The 17,982-nt window shown below is 38.4% G+C and overlaps 1 protein-coding gene across 2 annotated transcripts in view; it reads right to left on the bottom strand.

Moving 5' to 3' along the window:
• Nucleotides 1–17,916, bottom strand: part of USP15 (ubiquitin specific peptidase 15) — a 64,001-nt gene extending 46,085 nt beyond the window's left edge. For both annotated transcript variants that reach the window (XM_031589536.2, XM_031589537.2), the window contains exons 1-2: nucleotides 17,688–17,916; nucleotides 1,910–2,037 (exon numbers count right to left, since the gene is read on the bottom strand). In XM_031589536.2, the coding sequence (XP_031445396.1) occupies nucleotides 1,910–2,037; nucleotides 17,688–17,776 (217 nt within the window). In that variant the 5' untranslated portion in view covers nucleotides 17,777–17,916. The remainder of the gene's footprint in view (nucleotides 1–1,909; nucleotides 2,038–17,687) is intronic.
• Nucleotides 17,917–17,982: the final 66 nt, after the last annotated feature.

Raw genomic sequence — 17,982 nt, 5'->3', positions numbered from 1 at the left:
ATCACAAATGATCTAGTAGGAAGAGCTAAACAAAGAGAACACAGCAACAACACCCTCTAAAATGCAGCCAGGTTGTTCTTAGTATTAATATTTTAGAAGAGGGGAGAATGAAGTCCAGCCAGAGTACCCTAATTTTAGCAAGAAAAACCACAAGCTTCAAAAATTCTTTTAGGTTAACTGGTTTGCTCCTAATTACTTCAAAACTATTCAGGATCTTAAATTCTCAACAGCATTCTATGATTTCAGCTACTTTTTATTAAATTTTCCTCCATCCATAGTGATGGCAAAGATGGAAGATCTACCACAAACAAGAAGTTGTCTGCTTAATATATTGAAATCGGGTTACATAAAAATAGAATCCTATACTGACATTGCAACAAGTCTGCTATTTATTTCCTACTCTAGTACTCTGCTCTAACTAGCAAATGCTAGAAATAATAATTATTGTTGTACTGCCAATACAGAGCCACTGTTTCAGAACCATACATAACTGAACAGTGAAGTTCATAAAAGTATGTGTGCAACATCAAAATGATGCTAAGAAAAAAGTTTTTCATGAATCTTTATCAAAATGGTTAACATGATTTTGGATTTACATGGCTAACCCTAACACAGACTTCATATTTACAGAAAATTTAAACCATCTGAACACATGTGTAGATTAAGAAAGTTATCAATAATCCAGCACAGTGCTGTTGTGCATCTGGAAATAATCCGTTTTTTTTTAATGTGGTTTGACACAGAAGAAAAAATAAGCTGTTACTGCCTCTCTGAGGATAAAAAGGATGTTGCTGTATCCGATTTCAACTGAGAATGTCATCTGAACATGCCTGCCTCACCACAAGATTTACTACAAGAACATACAGAAGATCTAGATTCTCACATCTTAGAAAACAAAATGTCATCCACGTGGAGTAAAGTTTGTGGGGAGAAGAGAGCATATAGATACGTATGACAATGCAACACCTTCTCAAAGGCACTGGTACTACCGTCAGAAACATGCACTCAGTGACAACTAGTGCAACTTAACAAGCCTACCCTATATAAAAGACAATCATAACATTTGAATTAGTAAGTGAATTACAGTTGCAAGGTTTTAAAGTCATAGTTCACTGTAAGCCCCATAAAACTATAAAAACATCTGCACTGCTATACATAAATTACATAGTACTACTATATTTTCTGTGCCTACAAAGATGAAGACCAATTATGTTCGATTTTTTATCCACTAGATTTTGCATGTTATGTAAGAGTAATTATAGTTTTAATGCTATTTTAATACTGAACATTAAATATAAATTTTAACCTAAAAATTATTTTAAAAAAATATCTGGGAAAGTATTTAGAGAGCTGTGTCTACAAATCTGGATACAGAACAGCAAAAGTCATCCAGAACTTTGTAATTAAAAAACAGACAGTGCTTAACCATACTTAGAACACTATAAAGCATTAGGAAAATACTCTCTATCATTTCAGAATACTTTATATTGTCACTAAATCATACATTTTCCTGCATTGTTCCAGAATCATTTACAAAATAAGACATTTTAGATTTCAATTTAAGAATGTTATGTAATTCCAACTAATTTAAGCTAGAATAATCTTGGTTAACCAAGGCTGACTATTTGTCAACTTGACCAAATTTCATCCACCAAGGTACTTCCAAGCTATCATAATAAAATATGAATTTGTACATTATTAAATAGCTGTTACCACTGCAAAGGTGTTACAGTAATTTTGTTTCTAAATTGTATTTCATTAGGGAAAGCTGATCCAATTCCTTTGTCACTGTCTGAAAACAACAACATGCTTACCTTCATAAATGTTGAACTCCATTTCAACTACGAAAGATGAACAATCTGTGACAATCTAAATATTATTTGCTTACTATAAAGACAGAAGCAGTTACCTTTGAGAAGTCCAGAATTATCAATAGGACCAGGGTACACATTCTGATCTCCCATTTGATATTTGTCCCAGCTGTCGAAACCAACATATTTTTTCCACTGTTTGAACCAACGACTATCCACAAGATACCTTAAATGGAAAAAGACAAATAATTTCATTACTGGCAAAGTCTAAAGCAAAGTTACAGTATTTTAACGTAATTGAGAAAGTAAGTTTAAAAGTATATTTTAATTTTAGGGAGATAATCCCTGTCAATAGCCTGTCAGTACAGCATACCAGAAGTTGAAAAATGGCAAGTTTCAAAGACATTTTCCTACTTAGCTTGAAAAATCATCAGCTTTAACTCCCGTTCTCAGTCTGTGAACTTAAAAGATTCAAACTATATCTTTGAAATGAGCCCTTTAACAAATGAGAGAGAAACCTCATTGAAGTATTTTTTTCCGCTGTAGTTTTATTTATAACATTCACATGCTTGCTCAAAAACTCTAGAACTCTGATGCCCTGTCAAGAACCTGAGTGTCTAAGTGTTTTCTTCCTTTGAGTCAGCATCAACACATATAGGAGCTGTACTGCTTTTGAGGCAGTACTGGATGTTCCTGCTACATATAACTGGCAGCTTCACGCTTCCATTTAAGGAATGTCTATAAACTCAGCTTCACAGTATTTCTTCCCTGGTTCAACTACTACCAGTCCAGTGATAGCTACACCTTCCATCTTTTCGTTTAAAATTTAAGACACCAGATTTGTTCAGAGATCCTGATTTCTTTTCCTGATGACTCCACTTCTGTTACTTCCTCTTTCTAGAAGTACTCTATACCAACTCTTCTGCTAGTAACCTACTACATGCCATAATACAGTTATCAGGATGAAGGCTACAACAAAATGAAGATCATAGGTAATCTCCACTGTTTTCTCCAGAAAAGCCCGATATGGGACTACTGAACTCCTATTTGCAGCATATAAATAATATCCCACTGAAGTTTCAAGATATGTCAAAACACTTCCTGATGATTCAAGTTCCATTCTGCTAATACACATAGCTTTATTAAGCATTCATCTTGCTGGAGTTACTCACGAGTACCATGGAAGAACCCGGCATTAAAACATCAATACCCACAGCTCTTGTGATGAAAGAAGTTGGTTATGAACAAGTGCATTGCTTGAGTAGGTACACATATTATTGTAAAGGTTTAAATAAAATACATTAACAGAACCTTAAGTCTGTAATTAAAGTAAGAATTAGCAAACCTAAATTAAGTCTTGACTTGAAGAAATAAGTCTAGTTTTTCTCCCTTACATACTCTGATCAAGCCTGAAGACAGCCTCCAACAGCACTGCTGGAGAACCTTGGACAAAGGACAAATTACTACTTCAAAGAGTAATCCTCTGTACTCAGCTTATCAGATTCACTTCTCAGTAAGTCCCAGCTTTTCAGTTTCTACAAAATGTACTCCTGAAGCATATGAATTTAAAGAGAGAAATCCTTTGGAAAGTAGGAAGGCATTAGAGAGCAGTACATGAGATCACCACAGGCTTTTGGATGCTTACTTCCCCTGTATTCCCTCTAAAGCATCAAACATCAAGGTCTCAAAGGCAACTTCACAACATCTGTGACAACAGTATCCTAACTCGCACAGTAAACAGTCTTGATTCAAAATACTATTATTACTGTTGATGTAATAAGTCTGTGAATAAATGATTCCTGGCATCAGGAATAATTAGGAACCACGGCCCTAGTTTGTAACTACCACATGCAAAAACAATATAAATAGCTGAGGGAAAGATGTGTCTCAGCTGTCACAGAAACAAGACTAGCAGTACAAGAACTTGAAGACCAAATTTCTCCCTTAGTCTCTCAATGCCAGCCATGCTCTGCAGCAGGTACCTCTACCACTTCGCAGTCAGTCTTGTTCCTATTCTCCCAACACAGCCTGTTACTACTGTTCAGATGTCATCCTGACTATGATTTGCTACTTCTTCTGAAGTTGTTGAGCACATAACTTTCTCCTCCTACTTGCAAAGCATGATTTCTTTCTGTAATTTTAAACATTTAGCAAAGTAGTCTGACAAAAGTCTCGAACTGCTTTTTGAACTGCAACTTAAAACAAAAAACAAGCAAAAAAAAAATGCTTAGTTTCAAATACTAGGTATATATATATGAAAAGAACTTTATTTTGTTGCAATAATATCCCTTTCTACTCTTACCAAGCTCAGAAACAGACGGTGACCTAATGGGCTGTTTTGTACACACTGCATGCCATCAAAATGGTCATGAATCAGCATGGCTGAAGTCCTGCTCCAGCATGACGAGATATTTTTCATTGTGATTTTGCAATACTAAATAATCCTAAAGAAGCCTGCCCCAGCACTGGTTAGCTCAGTTCTGTGGCAGAATTCCCTTAACACGTTTTGCGTACAATATACTTAGAATGCAAAAGGAAACAAGATAATACAAAGCTAAGCTACACTGAAGATAATAAGAAAAAAAAAAAAAGTAGCCTTATACAAAAACAAATGCATAGATTAAAATGTTATAAATGCTGAAGGAAGGTAAAATTTATCAAGTACAAATCTGAGTTAGTTCCAGTTCCATAAATGTCACAATTCAAAAATCAAAATCATTCTGTTAGAACACTTTGATTGCTTGACTGTGTTCAGTTGTTCATGCTGTTTAGCAAAGCAATTAGAACAAGCTAACAAAACAGTGAGCTTCCAAAAACACAGACAGGGTGATGAGTGGATTAAGCAGCCCTGCTGAGAAGACTTGGGGGTTCTAATAGATCAAAAGCTTGACATGAGCCAGCAGCCCGGAAGGCCAACTGTATCCTGGGCTGCAACAAAACAGAAGAGGCCAGCAAGGCGGGGAAGGGGATTGCCTGCCTCTGCTCTGCCTTTGTGAGGTCCCACTTGGAGTATCATGTCCAGCTCTGTGGTTCTCAGCACAAGAAGGACAAGGAGCTGCTGGAGTGAGTCCAGAGCAAAGCCATGAGGATGTTCAGAGGGCTGGAGCACCTCTGTTATGAAGAAAGGTTGAGGAAGCTGGAGTTATTCAGCTTGGAGAAGAGAAGGCTCAAGGGAGATCTCCCTGCAGCCTTTCAGTACCTACAGGGAGTCTAGAGAAAAACTGAGGAGGGACTCTTAGGAAAAGAAGTGGAAGGACAAAGAGTAGTGGTTTAAAGTTAAAAGAAATTAGATTAAGACATTTCTCTATGAGAATGGTGAGGCACTAGAATGGGTCAGACTCCCAGAGAAGTGTGGATGCCCTATCTCCCTGGAGGTGATCAAGGCCAGGTTGGATGAGGCTTTGAGCAACCTGGTCTAGCAAATGTGTCCCTGCCCATGGCATGGGAGTTCAAGGTGCCTTCCAATTCACGATTCTCCATGTACAGAAAAACTCATTTTGCAACACATGAAACACATGAAGTACCTTTCTAAGACTTCTGCTGAACTTACCCTTTCAGGTTCCAATAATGCCATACCAGATTTAATGATCACTGCAGCAATACCTAAGTAACCAAAATCCTCAAACTTGCAAAATTAAATGGGAATCAGCTTCAACTACCAAAACCAACAAGTTTTTGAGAACAGGCATATAATGCAACTATCCACACATAATTCAAAAGTTTGTATTAGCATATTAAAATAAAGAAGTGTGATTATGTTTTTTAAATATCAGCTGAAAGCAAAGAAACTTCAAAACGCAAAACCCCCAAAATCTCATGTTTGCCATTATGCAACAGATATAGGAAGTGAAGCAATATTGTAACAACTCCTGTATGAGCTCTAAAAATGGGGTATTTTTCGTTACCAGAAGCTTTCAAACATATTTTTACTATCATAAATTCCTCCCGTGCAGTACTGCAATATAAGGAGGAAAAACTTATATTAGATTTAAATCAGACCTAAGATATCTGACATATACAAGATACATACAGATTTAAGTAGCTCCTTTTCTTAAAATCAATAGCCACAAGCAGATATCTTCAAATATGGCTTTGTACAAGGAATACAATAATTTTTTTTTGGAGGTATGGAGTCAAAAGAGAAGACTCAGAAGGCTCGTATAATTTATTCTCTAAAAGATTCTCTATCAAATTCATGCATAAGGTATTTATCTATTATCTGAAATGAGAGGGGAAAAGAGAGTGGACAGAAGCTTGCATTAGGCAATTTAGCTTTCCAAATTTAATTAAAAGATCACATAAATATGAAAATTTAGGGAAGCCCACAAAGATAGCCCACTTGAAAATTACAAAAAGAAAATCAGATGCCTTGCAGACAAGTTTTCACCAAACTAACAGCTGCAATCAAATGAGTATTACCTTATGTTTTCTGGAAGAGAAAAACAGACACTGCATCCTAGCATGGAAGACTGAATTGGTACAATAATGTTAAATAGAGAGATTTTACTCTACAGAGTATATGTATTATTGAATATAGTCCGATATTAAAGATAGCTGTCCTTGCAGACTGAGGGTAAAGGAAAAAGCTGATGTTAATACTACCGAATCACTGGGATTTGTCTGACTTTAAGTACAACCAGCAACAGCTCTTCTTACATTAGCAAAAACCCAGTTCTTTTACTCTGCCTATACAAATCCCAATTCCTTTTATAAGATTCTTTTTATATTTGATTCACTTCTCTTTTAATAAGTGGAGAATGGCATACTAAATTTGATTACCGTTATATGCCTTCACCTTTTGCTTTACACAGAAGGTTTTCAGTCTTAAGGAATGCTAAAGGCCAAGAGCATTCTCACCTTTGTCCTCCTCTGCCCATGGTTGTCCACAACCATTCAATAACAGCCACAAATGTGTACGGTCAGGAAGGCAGTCACCCTCAGGCACCCATTCTCCTATCAAACCCACCTGCCTTGTCCCTTACCCCGTTCTGTGGCCTCTACTTTCTTAGTCTAAATTTAAATGAAACAGTGATACTTAAGAAATGAAAGCTATAATTTTACAGAGAAGGGAAATTATCACATTGGCATTAATTAAAACAATAGGTTGGCCATGTTTCCTGTAGAACCATATTACTTTTCCAAATGCTTTGCACTAGATGATCATGCCAATAACTTTGTGAGTAATGGAAATTTTGATTTTGGGATACATGCAAGACAGCTGGGGATTCACTGTTGTAGACTTCAAACATTCACCACTTCAACGCTTCATCTACTTTTATTTTTTCCACATATAATTAATGAATTTCACTACTGACCAGTTTTTTCTCTCCAGTGTCTCTTTACAGATCTTCTTACTGAAAACATTTCTGTTTCCTAACAATAGCACAAGAACTTTTATCACTTCTATTACAATCTACAAACTTGTATTTACATGCACAGATAAGAGATTAATATCTCTGGCATAAAAAGTTAAAAGGCTGTCTGTAAATCATGCAAGAATGTAACTGTGATTAGAACTAAACAATAGAGTCAAGCTTTTTGCCTGAAAAGAAAACCACTACAGGACAAACAATTCTTAAAAAATATCACTTGAAATCTGAGATTATCTGAACAAAGTCTGTCCACTAGTATGAAGTAGAAAAGTAAAATGAAGAATGCATGAATGCCAATAATATGAAATTCAAATTACTTTGCATCTTCTTTCTTTCTTCCTTTCTTGAGTTCACAATGAGTAGTACTTTGGTTAGTGTATTTTGGACATATGAACAAAGAAGCAACGATTAATTAATGAAATAAAGAACTTAACTGGTGCGAAACACTACTCTTAAGATTGGATCCTACAACTGTTAAAAAATAAGTTAATATTTATAAAGCACAAGTAAAACTGATCATTACAGACAAGGCTTCGTGCATTTCTTGCAAGATGCATTCTACTAAAGAGTAATGAAAAGATTAAAGAAGATAATTTGTGTGCACTCAAGGACACAGCCTAATACTTTGGTTAATACAGCTTGTAGTATGAAGTACTATATAGCTAACCTCATGTAGTAATTTTAAAATAGAAAAATCCTACTAAAATGATCCTCCTAGGTAAAGAGCAAACAGTCAACTGCCAGTTCTTCATACTGCTTGCACACCATATCATATCCTAATATTCAAACTTGAAATTATTATATATTTGATATGGCTCAGTAGATGTCTTACTGTCAGAGCCGAGTGAACTATTCACGGACCACAAATCATAGGTCAGAAAATGCTGTCTTATTCACTATTGCAATATTCAACTCTTAACACCCTTTGTGAACAAAGGGAAGTAGGATACTTACATAAGAAGTCTGGTAATTAATTTAATTTCTATTTAGAGACAGCAGCCTTTCATCAACACAAGATCTACCAGCATAGTTAAGACTTCTTAATTTAAACAAGTAATGAGTTTATTCTCAGCCAGATATTTTCAAGAGCAAATTCAGTAGACCAGCTAACCACAGCTGTGACACAACGCATTGCATTGCACAGAACAGGTTTTAGTAGATACGTAAAAACAAGAAATTACACATATAGGAACAGATTCTGAAAATGCTAACAGACACTGCAGTTGCGAGTTCTTACAGTTAATTACTGCCCATATGTACGTACATACAAGTTTTATGTAAATCTTAGGCATTTTACTCAGCACTGGATACTTTTACTTCAGTGGCATTCTGACTTGGGTAAAAGGAGCTGCTTTGATTTAGTATGGAACACAGTAATCTTCTACCTTTGCAAGAACTTGTCAGATGAATTATCATTTTGCCAATAAGATTAAGAAAAATGGAAATTTGTGTTCAAATGCAATATAACTCCCTCATCTTTACTCAAAATGGGTTTATCATGTTAAAGATAACACTGCAAAAAAGAAATGCAATTATAAGTCGTGCAGCTTAGGGGACCGATCTGCTAAAGCACATAAAGTACATTAATAAAATCCACTTCTTACCACTAAGGAAGAGAGTAAAAAAATCAGAAAATTAGACAATACATTCTGATCCTAAGAACATATTCAATACAGCACTCTTGCCAAGATCGACAAGGCAGACTGCTGATTCATCTACACAAAACAAGGCAAACCTTAACCAGTGTTGCAACTTAGTTTATCTTTTCACCCATGTTATATCCATGATGCAAGCAACCATCAGAAATCAAAAGTATTTACCAACAAAAGACTTGTAGTTTTGTTTACTTGAGGTATATCTTTTCCTCTTAAAATGCCATATCTGCTCAAACCTCGTTTCTTAAATGAATGTCAGCAGTCTTTAGAGGGAAGCTTATTAAAAACTTGTAGCATGCACTTGAGACCAGATATGCTTCACTGAATATGTACTGTCCCAGATATAAAAATAGTATAATGTGCATGAGTAGAACAGAGAGATAAAACATCTGCATGTTAGGCTTGGTACAACATTTCACTTTTGTTACTATCATCTAATACAAGAAAGAGCTCCACACCAATACAATGTTAAGGGAGTCTCCCGAACTTTGCGCCCAACTGAAGAAGCTGTCCCAGCACAACTCAGCAAAGCTCAAGGCAATGGAACATTCATTGTATAAAACCATTTTCTAAAGTAGTGTTTGTTACTTACCCCTCATGGAATCAAGATTTCACTCAAGAAAGAAATTTAGCTCATAGTCATCACCAGTCAAGCTAGCGAACAAGCTAACTAACCTATCCTGAGATTAAATGACCCTGGAGGACTTTTGGTAGATTGATGGAGAGAACTGGCTGAGACAGATTTCTAGACATGTTGGTTTGAGGGGCAAATCTTTAAAACCAATACAATCTCACCCCAAGGTTAACTTTAAACCAACAGATGTTTGATATTTACAGGCATTCCAAATAAATCAGTCACCTAATCCCAGCTAGATTAAAACAACATAACCAAGTTTTATTATGTTAAAGCCACCTAGAGCCAAGAAGTTGAAAGTAGAGAAACAAACTGAAGTAGCCCCAAAATTTTGTTTGAAAGTAAGCAAAACATGCATATATGATTTGCCCAGAATTACACTGAAATATGATGTTAGATGTTCTGAATGTACCTCAATAATACTGGAAACACTGACACAGTTGGATACACTGATACAGATATCGACAGAACTCCTGCTCCTCCGGAACATGTTGAAGCTGCAATAATTGAGATCTACATCACATTTGCAGACGTGCAACGTTTCAAAGATCTGCAGTACATCTTTAGAGTATTCAGAAAAACTGGAATTTGGTCTAACCACGACAGAGAAAACCACATGGTGACAAGTGGAGCACAGTACTATCTGGTGAAAGGTTCCTTGTCCCTTTGATAACAGGTTTTCATACTGCACAGATTCAGTGCCATCACCAAAGGGTGAAAAGGCAACATTCACTTGTCTTTTGATTAGGTTTATTTAGAAATAATAATAATAGAAATAATAATAATAATAAACCAACATGAAAAAGTGAAAGACAACTATTTTAAACTTGCTTTAGTAGAAGACATTAAAGTCACTAAATCTATATCTAGGAGAAGTGTAGATCAACTATTTCATCCTCATCTAGCACCCACAGACCACCACTAAGAAAATGCTGTCAGTATTATTGTTCTTTGGGTCCATTACCATGAAACAAAATGTTGATTATTTCCTGCATTTAAAAAGGACTGCTGATCTCTGGGATGGGCCTTAGTCTGATTCTTGCTTGTATTCTCATCAATTACTGCACCTACAGCATCACCTACAATTTATATACAAACTATATCAATACTTTCTGCACCATTTTCTAGTAAAGCTATAACAGTAAGAAATACTTCTCTAAGTCCTATATAACCAATTCAAATGTTAAAATTACCAGCTGACAGCCATACGTTATATTCAAACATATGTTCTTAAAAGGTCAGTCAATTAAAATTACCATAAAGGCTGTATCCTTATGAACGACCAAGTACAGTTTTACTTACTTAGGCAAGTAAAAAGGGATGACTGAATAGCATTCACACATTACAAGAACAAAACAAAACTTACAAGAACAAAAGAACGATACTAGCATAACACTTGTACAAGAGCTGCTCCAAAAGTAATGCCTCCTATTTTAATGTTGGCCCACACTGGCAGAGGCAGATGTTGTTGGTAGAGCATTAGAGACTGAACTTTCCCACCAATATCCCATTACACGTTGTCGCTGTGTAGCGATGACAGCAGAGGGGCACTCTGACACAATGGTGTCTGACATGGAAGCACGTATGAAGCTCTGAGAGGTGTGGCACCAAACTCCTCCATGAAGAAAAAAAGGCACCTAATTACATTCATCAACTCTAACAGAATGTTTAAGGAGACAAAACAGTGGATGTGAGTAGAGTGAGGTGGCTGGTGGTGCATTTCAGCAGTGGCGAATGATCAGAGAAATATGATTGGATTCACTGTTCACCTCAGCACATGGATTGACAGAAAAATGTTTGAACTATATGATCTCAGTATTTACCACTTTTGTCAGAAGCATTCTGAATGCATTACTCAGTTACATACTGAAAGAATTAAACAATATTCAATGCAAACTTACTTATGCTAAATCTACTTATGGTAGATTTGAAGGTTTTAAAGGTTTTACTTTCAAAATCAAAACAGTTAACTTTAACGTGCAAGAGAGATACTTCAGAGAAACACACACATTTCAGCACCATGTACTGCTAGGACCTCCTACCTTATGAACACAAACTATTACACTTTCAACAGCGAAACTGTGCAAATTGTCCAGAGAGATGGCTGAGAATTTTTTTTCCCACCTCACTGTGCATGAGTATACCTTCAGTATTGCTTCATCTAAAGTAGAACTGTGTTGCTGAAAGCAAATTAGGACTCCTGCTTAAAGGAACAGCACCCCATCTTTATTCTCGCACCATTCTAACTATGAAAATAATAAAGGTAAAAATGAGTTTATACTCATGTTTCTACTTGAGTTAGGCCAGCCAAAACTGCCTGATGAACTACATGTGATTAACAGATTATTTCAAAATTTAAATTCCTTTCAGAATTTCAGAAGATTAAATAATGCAATTATTCTACTTTATTATAGAAAAATTCAACCATAGTTTTACTCAAAAAGGTAAAGCCACAAAAAAAATTAGAGAAAAAAATCATAGAATCATAGAATGGCCTGGGTTGAAAAGGACCACAGTGATCATCGAGTTTCAACCGCCCTGCTATGCGCAGGGTCACCAACCACCAGACCAGGCTGCCCAGAGCCACATCCAGCCTGGCCTTGAATGCCTCCAGGGATGGGGCATCCACAGCCTCCTTGGGCAACCTGTTCCAGTGTGTCACCACCCTCTGTGTGAAAAACTTCCTCCTAATATCTAACCTAAACCTCCTCTGTCCCAGTTTAAAACCATTCCCCCTTGTCCTATCACTCTCTCCCCTCATAAACTGCTGTTCCCCCTCCTGCTTATATGCTCCCTTCAAGTACTGGAAGGCCACAATGAGATCTCCCTAGAGCCTTCTCTTCTCCAAGCTAAATAAGCCCAGTTCCCTCAATCTTTCCTCATAGGAGAGGTGCTCCAGCCCTCTGATCATCTTAGTGGCCCTCCTCTGGACCCACTCCAAGAGCCCCTGATCCTTCCTGTCCTGGGGGCACCAAAAAATATCATTTAGTTCCAAATTTTAAGAAATCTTAAATCTCTTCAGAAATGAAAACTTTGTTGAAGTAAATGCACCAAGATACTTCCACATCAACTAATTAGATTGTGCCAGTCCAATTCTCACTACAGCACCTCCACGCTGTTCCCATAACACGCTGCAATAGTCTAAGGAGCACTTCATACACACTAAGTGTTGACCCAAACCCCTAAGTAAATCACAACAAATGGGCTGCATTTTTATGTCAATTTTAAGTTACTTGTGAACATTACACAAACAAGCACTTTGAATACATTCATAAATTCTCCATTTAACTACAGGTTTCTCAACAAAAAATTGTATGAACTCCTAAATCAATGTTTGCCTTCCAATTTTGAAGCCTGACCCAAACACATCTTTTACTTTAACACGCTCTCAGTCTGCCCCATCAATTAACAGAAGAAATCTGCACCTACTTATTTCAACCTCAAGTAATGTGCCAGGAGAACTCAGAACATTCTGTATACCTCCATATAAATGCAGCATCCTTCTTCATACAGTGAAAAATATCTAACATAAAGCTTCAGCTATAAGATCTTGAAGTAAAAAAAAAACCTCAGCAACTTGAGCCTCATTTTAAAGAAAAAGAATCCAAATGTCACTTCCAGGCTTTGAACAATGAGATAGTGTTCCTTGTTTACCATCATACTTGTTTCTGGTAGGTTGAAGATATTCCAAACGTTACTGAGGCATACAGGTCCATTACATCTCACCATTATGTCACTGAAATCAAGTAAATCTTCCATTAATGTCCAATCCAGATTCTATTCATGTACAGCACCATGATGGATTATCAAACATGGAAAACACTGGTACAAAAGGCTATTATAGATAAGCATTTCAATATCCAGGTCATCATCAATGATGGACACTTCTGGATTTTCAAGTAGAGCCGTATATTCCTGCACATCAAGACTAATGAGATTTTACCATAATCAATTTTTAAATGGTTACTTTTTTTTTTTTTTTTTTTTTTTTGAGAGAGAGAGAGAGTAAATCCTGAAGACTGAACTTTTCATATCATTCACTGGGGAGGATTTTGGCCCGCTTAAAATTTTACCTATTCTCTCCAGCAGGTATGAGCCTCAAAAATGAGAAACAGCCAATACTTCTCACTGTGATTTTTCTGCACTGTATTTCCTTCACCTTCCCAGAAATGTAGGTTTTACAATAACAGCAGTACTCCCTCTGGAATCACTAGAATTTCAGGAGTGATGTGTATCAGAGAAGATCTGATACACATCATCTGGAAGAACACAAATAATTTGCAAGCCTTAAAAATCACAAACAGATTATGCATTTATCTCAATATTAAAAAAAGGTGAAGAATACTACCAAAATTTGTTGGCTAGCAAGCCTAGAAATCCCAGTCATTACCTGCTAGCCTCAAACCTCTTATACTGGAAGATGTCTTCTCAGTCTGTGTGTATGTCAGCACAGCACTCAACTATCAAAACAGATGAAAGCTCTTAAGTTCTCTTCCGTAATGCAAGAGTTTCTTCTCCTCTAATAAAATTTGAGATTGTTGAGCTCATTCCAAATGAACACCTTTTGTGACATGTCAAGCCAAAACTGGACAGCATGAATGGTTTTATACAACTGTACTTCTTTGTACTGCTACACAGTATTCCCCAGGTAAACATCTAAGGGTTACATTTGTTCCCTTGGACACCAAATAAACCTGTGATCCTTCTTTTGTTCACTCTAACAACCTAATTATTTTCCAGATTACTGCTTTTAGCAATATAAATATCACTTGCGTTCCTATCTGCTCAGAAATTAATATGGCAAGGAATACATTAAAGAAGCACAGAGGGGTAATTCTGGGGAAAAGAGAGGAAATTTGGTGGAACTGATTGTGCAGTTAGACATTATTAGTCACCGTTACCCATTACAAAGCAAACTACTTACTGGCAGGTGGCACCTGTGGCCTTTCAAGCTTGGACCACGGAGGGCCAGTGTGCATAAGAGGTATGAAAGTGAAGAATATGAAAGCATCCGTAATGTCTTATTTAAGTAACTGAGGCAACATTGCTGACTAAGACAGCCACAGCAGAACAGAAACTGCAGGGAAAGCAGAGCTGAAAGTGGTTTTAAAGGTAAAGACAAGATACTATTTCTCAGCAGGAGGCAGAAAATTCACACAAGAAGTCACAAACAGGAACTGGCAGAGTCTTCATCAACTCTCTGAAAAACTGTGCCAATATCAGTAACTTTCAGTGCTGAAAACTGTATCCCAGTGACACAGTAAAAACAGAAATACTTGGCAAGGTTCTCAAGAATACCACTGCAGCTCCAAAGGCATTAAATGACAACATTAAGACCAGTTGGCCATGCAAATTATTCAATGGTTTAAGAGAACAACAACAAAAAAAGAGATGTATACCAACAGTTCTGAGTACCAACCACTTTCTGAGAGTGGATGTAGGAGGACACTGATTAAGTTCACATTTGTCTACAGTCATAGCAATCAGTGTTTTTGACCGAGAGGTTAAAATCTTCAGATACTAAAAATTCCTCTCACTTCTCAATGGTAGAATTTCAAAATGCTGAGAAGCAATCATATCAGATCCTAAGACTGCAAGATACAATTGTGCACTTCTTTTCTTTCAGAACAAAATCATAGCTCTTTGAAACACAGAAACTGTACATTCTTTGGAAAATACTGCCAGAGAGAATTACATGTAATTCAAGTTCTGTGGAATGAGAGTATGGTTTTAAGCGCTGAATTCATGAACAAAAGTAGTTACATTTAAAGCAACTAATAAACTGAGGATTTTCTTGTTTGGAAAAGCTTAAATTCGATGTTTAGTTAATACGTCTTTTAAGAAAAATAAGAGAAATGGAAAGATGGAATAACCTGCAGGTTCTTCTAATTTAAGCACTTATTTTATTAACTGCCCATAGAGGCATGCAGGAAAGGTAACCTGAACAAATCAGCCCAGAATCCCATCCCTGAGGACTGAACAGGCAGAAGGCTCACGCCCATCCACTGAGGCAATATATTTTTACCCATATTATGCCCCAGGTTTTCTTAAAAACATCCACTGCAGCAAACTTTACAGCTTATTAAGTTGCCTGTTCAAATAGAATATTTGAACATGTGTATTCTACAAAATCTTTTCTAATATCTAACTTTTGAAATATTGCATATAAATCAGTTTTGTTTCTTTCCCTCTGCAGTAAACTTGAACTAAGAAGTTCATTGCCCTCCACGGATACTACATGACTTGCCTCTCTTTGCCCTATTCTTCCTTTTTCCTGAAGAGAAAACCCCAAAAGCTTTATAAATGACTTATTTTCTCTGTGCTTTAAATTCTTGAGAGTTTGTCTGTCTAAGCACTGCGTTCAAGTACAGTGCTTGGAAGCTCAAACAGAACAAGCTGATACAGCATGGCTCACATTTTTCACCAAAATTTACTACTGAGTGAATGAATGGAAATTGCAATTCTGAGTCATGACTTAGAGCATGTAAACCACCATGCTTCTTTACTGATGCTCCAAAAGACCAAAAAGCAAGTACCAAAAACTCTCTGAATTACTACACACACTGCTTAAAGTTAAATACATAGCTTTAAGTATTAATCCTATCAACGCACCTATATACACATCTATGTTTCTAGATTTAATAGTTCATGAGTCACAGTTAATAGGGCTTTGCCACAGCTCATTCAGCCTTAAAACACTTGATTAATATTAGTGTCATAATCACAGTGAAATATACTTATTTTCAGAGAAAACTTAAAAGCTTATTTCACTAAACTGGTTTTTCCATGTTAAAATATTTTTTGTAGTAAAAAAAAAATTACAGTTCAGTCAGTACATGTCCTGATTTACTCATTACATAAACTGCTCATAAAGTTACTTTCATTTTGAATAACATTAACCGTTTGAGATATTTTTTTTTTTAGTACTCAGGAAGTACCCAACAGAATCATAAAAGAAAAAAAAAACCAACCTTAGAAGACTACAAGCCTGAGCAGCCTTGTACTACTGCCAGTCGTTTTTAACAGTACCATATGAATCGATTTCCTTTTTCTAGTCACTTATACTTTTCCAGTTTAAGAGCAGTCTGTTCATATGCCAAAAACTGAACGTATACTCAGCAGTATTTGAATAATGCATCAGAATGTATGCTTCTGACACATGCTGCAGTATCAACACTGTTAAATATAGTCTTTTATGGAACTGGAACAGTGAGTGATGACAGCTGAAATGAGGTGGGGAAGCTCTACTTTTGTGTATTCATACTTAATTTTCACCGAGCTAAGGTTTCTGCCTTTGTCTTTGGTTGACAACTTTGCAAGGGGAGAGATGAAGAGGTTGGGTGGTGGAAGGAATGGCAGTTCCTCTTTTTTTGTCTTCTTTAAAAGAAAAACCGAAAACAGCAACAACAAAAAAACAGAGAACGCGCCAGCCAGCCTCCAAGAACTACACCTACATCTGCCCGATCACCAAATACACACTAGAAGGACAGTGTTTATTTAACCTAATTCTCCCCAACCGTGGATCATTCTGCTGACAACCCGCACGGTCCACGAAGAGATATTTTCCACGGACCACGAAAACACACGTCGGCTGCGGAAGAGATAAGCACAACAGCCTGTTTGCACCTCCGGGGGCTGCTTCGTCGCCTATTAACACGTTCGCAGCCGAAGTCTCAACGTAAGGCCCAACCCGGCCGCGGACTGGAAGGTGACGCCGGCGCCGCTTCCTCCCTGCAGCCCGGCTGGTGGAAGGAACGCTTCCGAGCAGATCCCTCCTCCCGCGGCCCCGCTCCAGCGGCTCTCCCCGCGGCCCCCATTGTGAGGGGCGGCCATCTCGCCCCGCACCCCGCCGGGTTGGCTCCCGGCCTCCCCTCCCCCGCCGCCTTGCACCGAGCTGACCTCGGCGTCTGCCCACACCGAGCGCCTCGGCGCGGCCCTGCCGCTGCCCGGGGCGGTCGGAGCCCTCCGGAAAGGGGCCGAGCGGCGAAAGGAGGAGGAAGAATGGCGCTGCTCTCCACCCGCCCCCACCCCCCACGCCCCGTTCTGTCATCCGCCCGCTCCCGGCGGCCCGCGGCGCACGCGGGGTTCGAGCCGCCCTCGAGAGCGAGGAGGGCCGAGGGGAAGGAGGTCGGTCCCTCCGGCAGGCGAGCCCCGCCGGGGCTGGGGGAGCCGCCCGAGTCGCTCAGCCCGAGCCCCCCTTCCCTCCGTGCCTCACCAGGTGTCGCCCTTGCGGAGGGCGGTTTTGAGCAGCGCAGCCACGTCCGTGCGCTGGGTCTCCAGATCCGCCGCGCCTCCCTCCGCCATCTTCTCCCCCCGGCAGCAGCGGCGGCAGCGGTAGCAGGGGCAGGAGCGGGCCGCGCTGCATGCTGGGAGTGACGCTACCGTGAGACGCCACAAACCGCAGGGAGGGGGCCGACGGGGAGGCGGCGCCTCCTAGCGGCGGGGAGGTCTTTCCTATCAGCAGAGCCGTGCGCATGCGTGCTGGGGGGCTCGGTGCGCTGCGGGGCCGT

The sequence above is a fragment of the Phasianus colchicus genome, chromosome 1 (assembly GCF_987193195.1).
Source record: "Phasianus colchicus chromosome 1, bPhaCol1.hap1.1, whole genome shotgun sequence".
NCBI classification, from domain to species: Eukaryota; Metazoa; Chordata; class Aves; order Galliformes; family Phasianidae; genus Phasianus; species Phasianus colchicus.
This window is presented reverse-complemented; position numbering and strand designations above follow the sequence as displayed.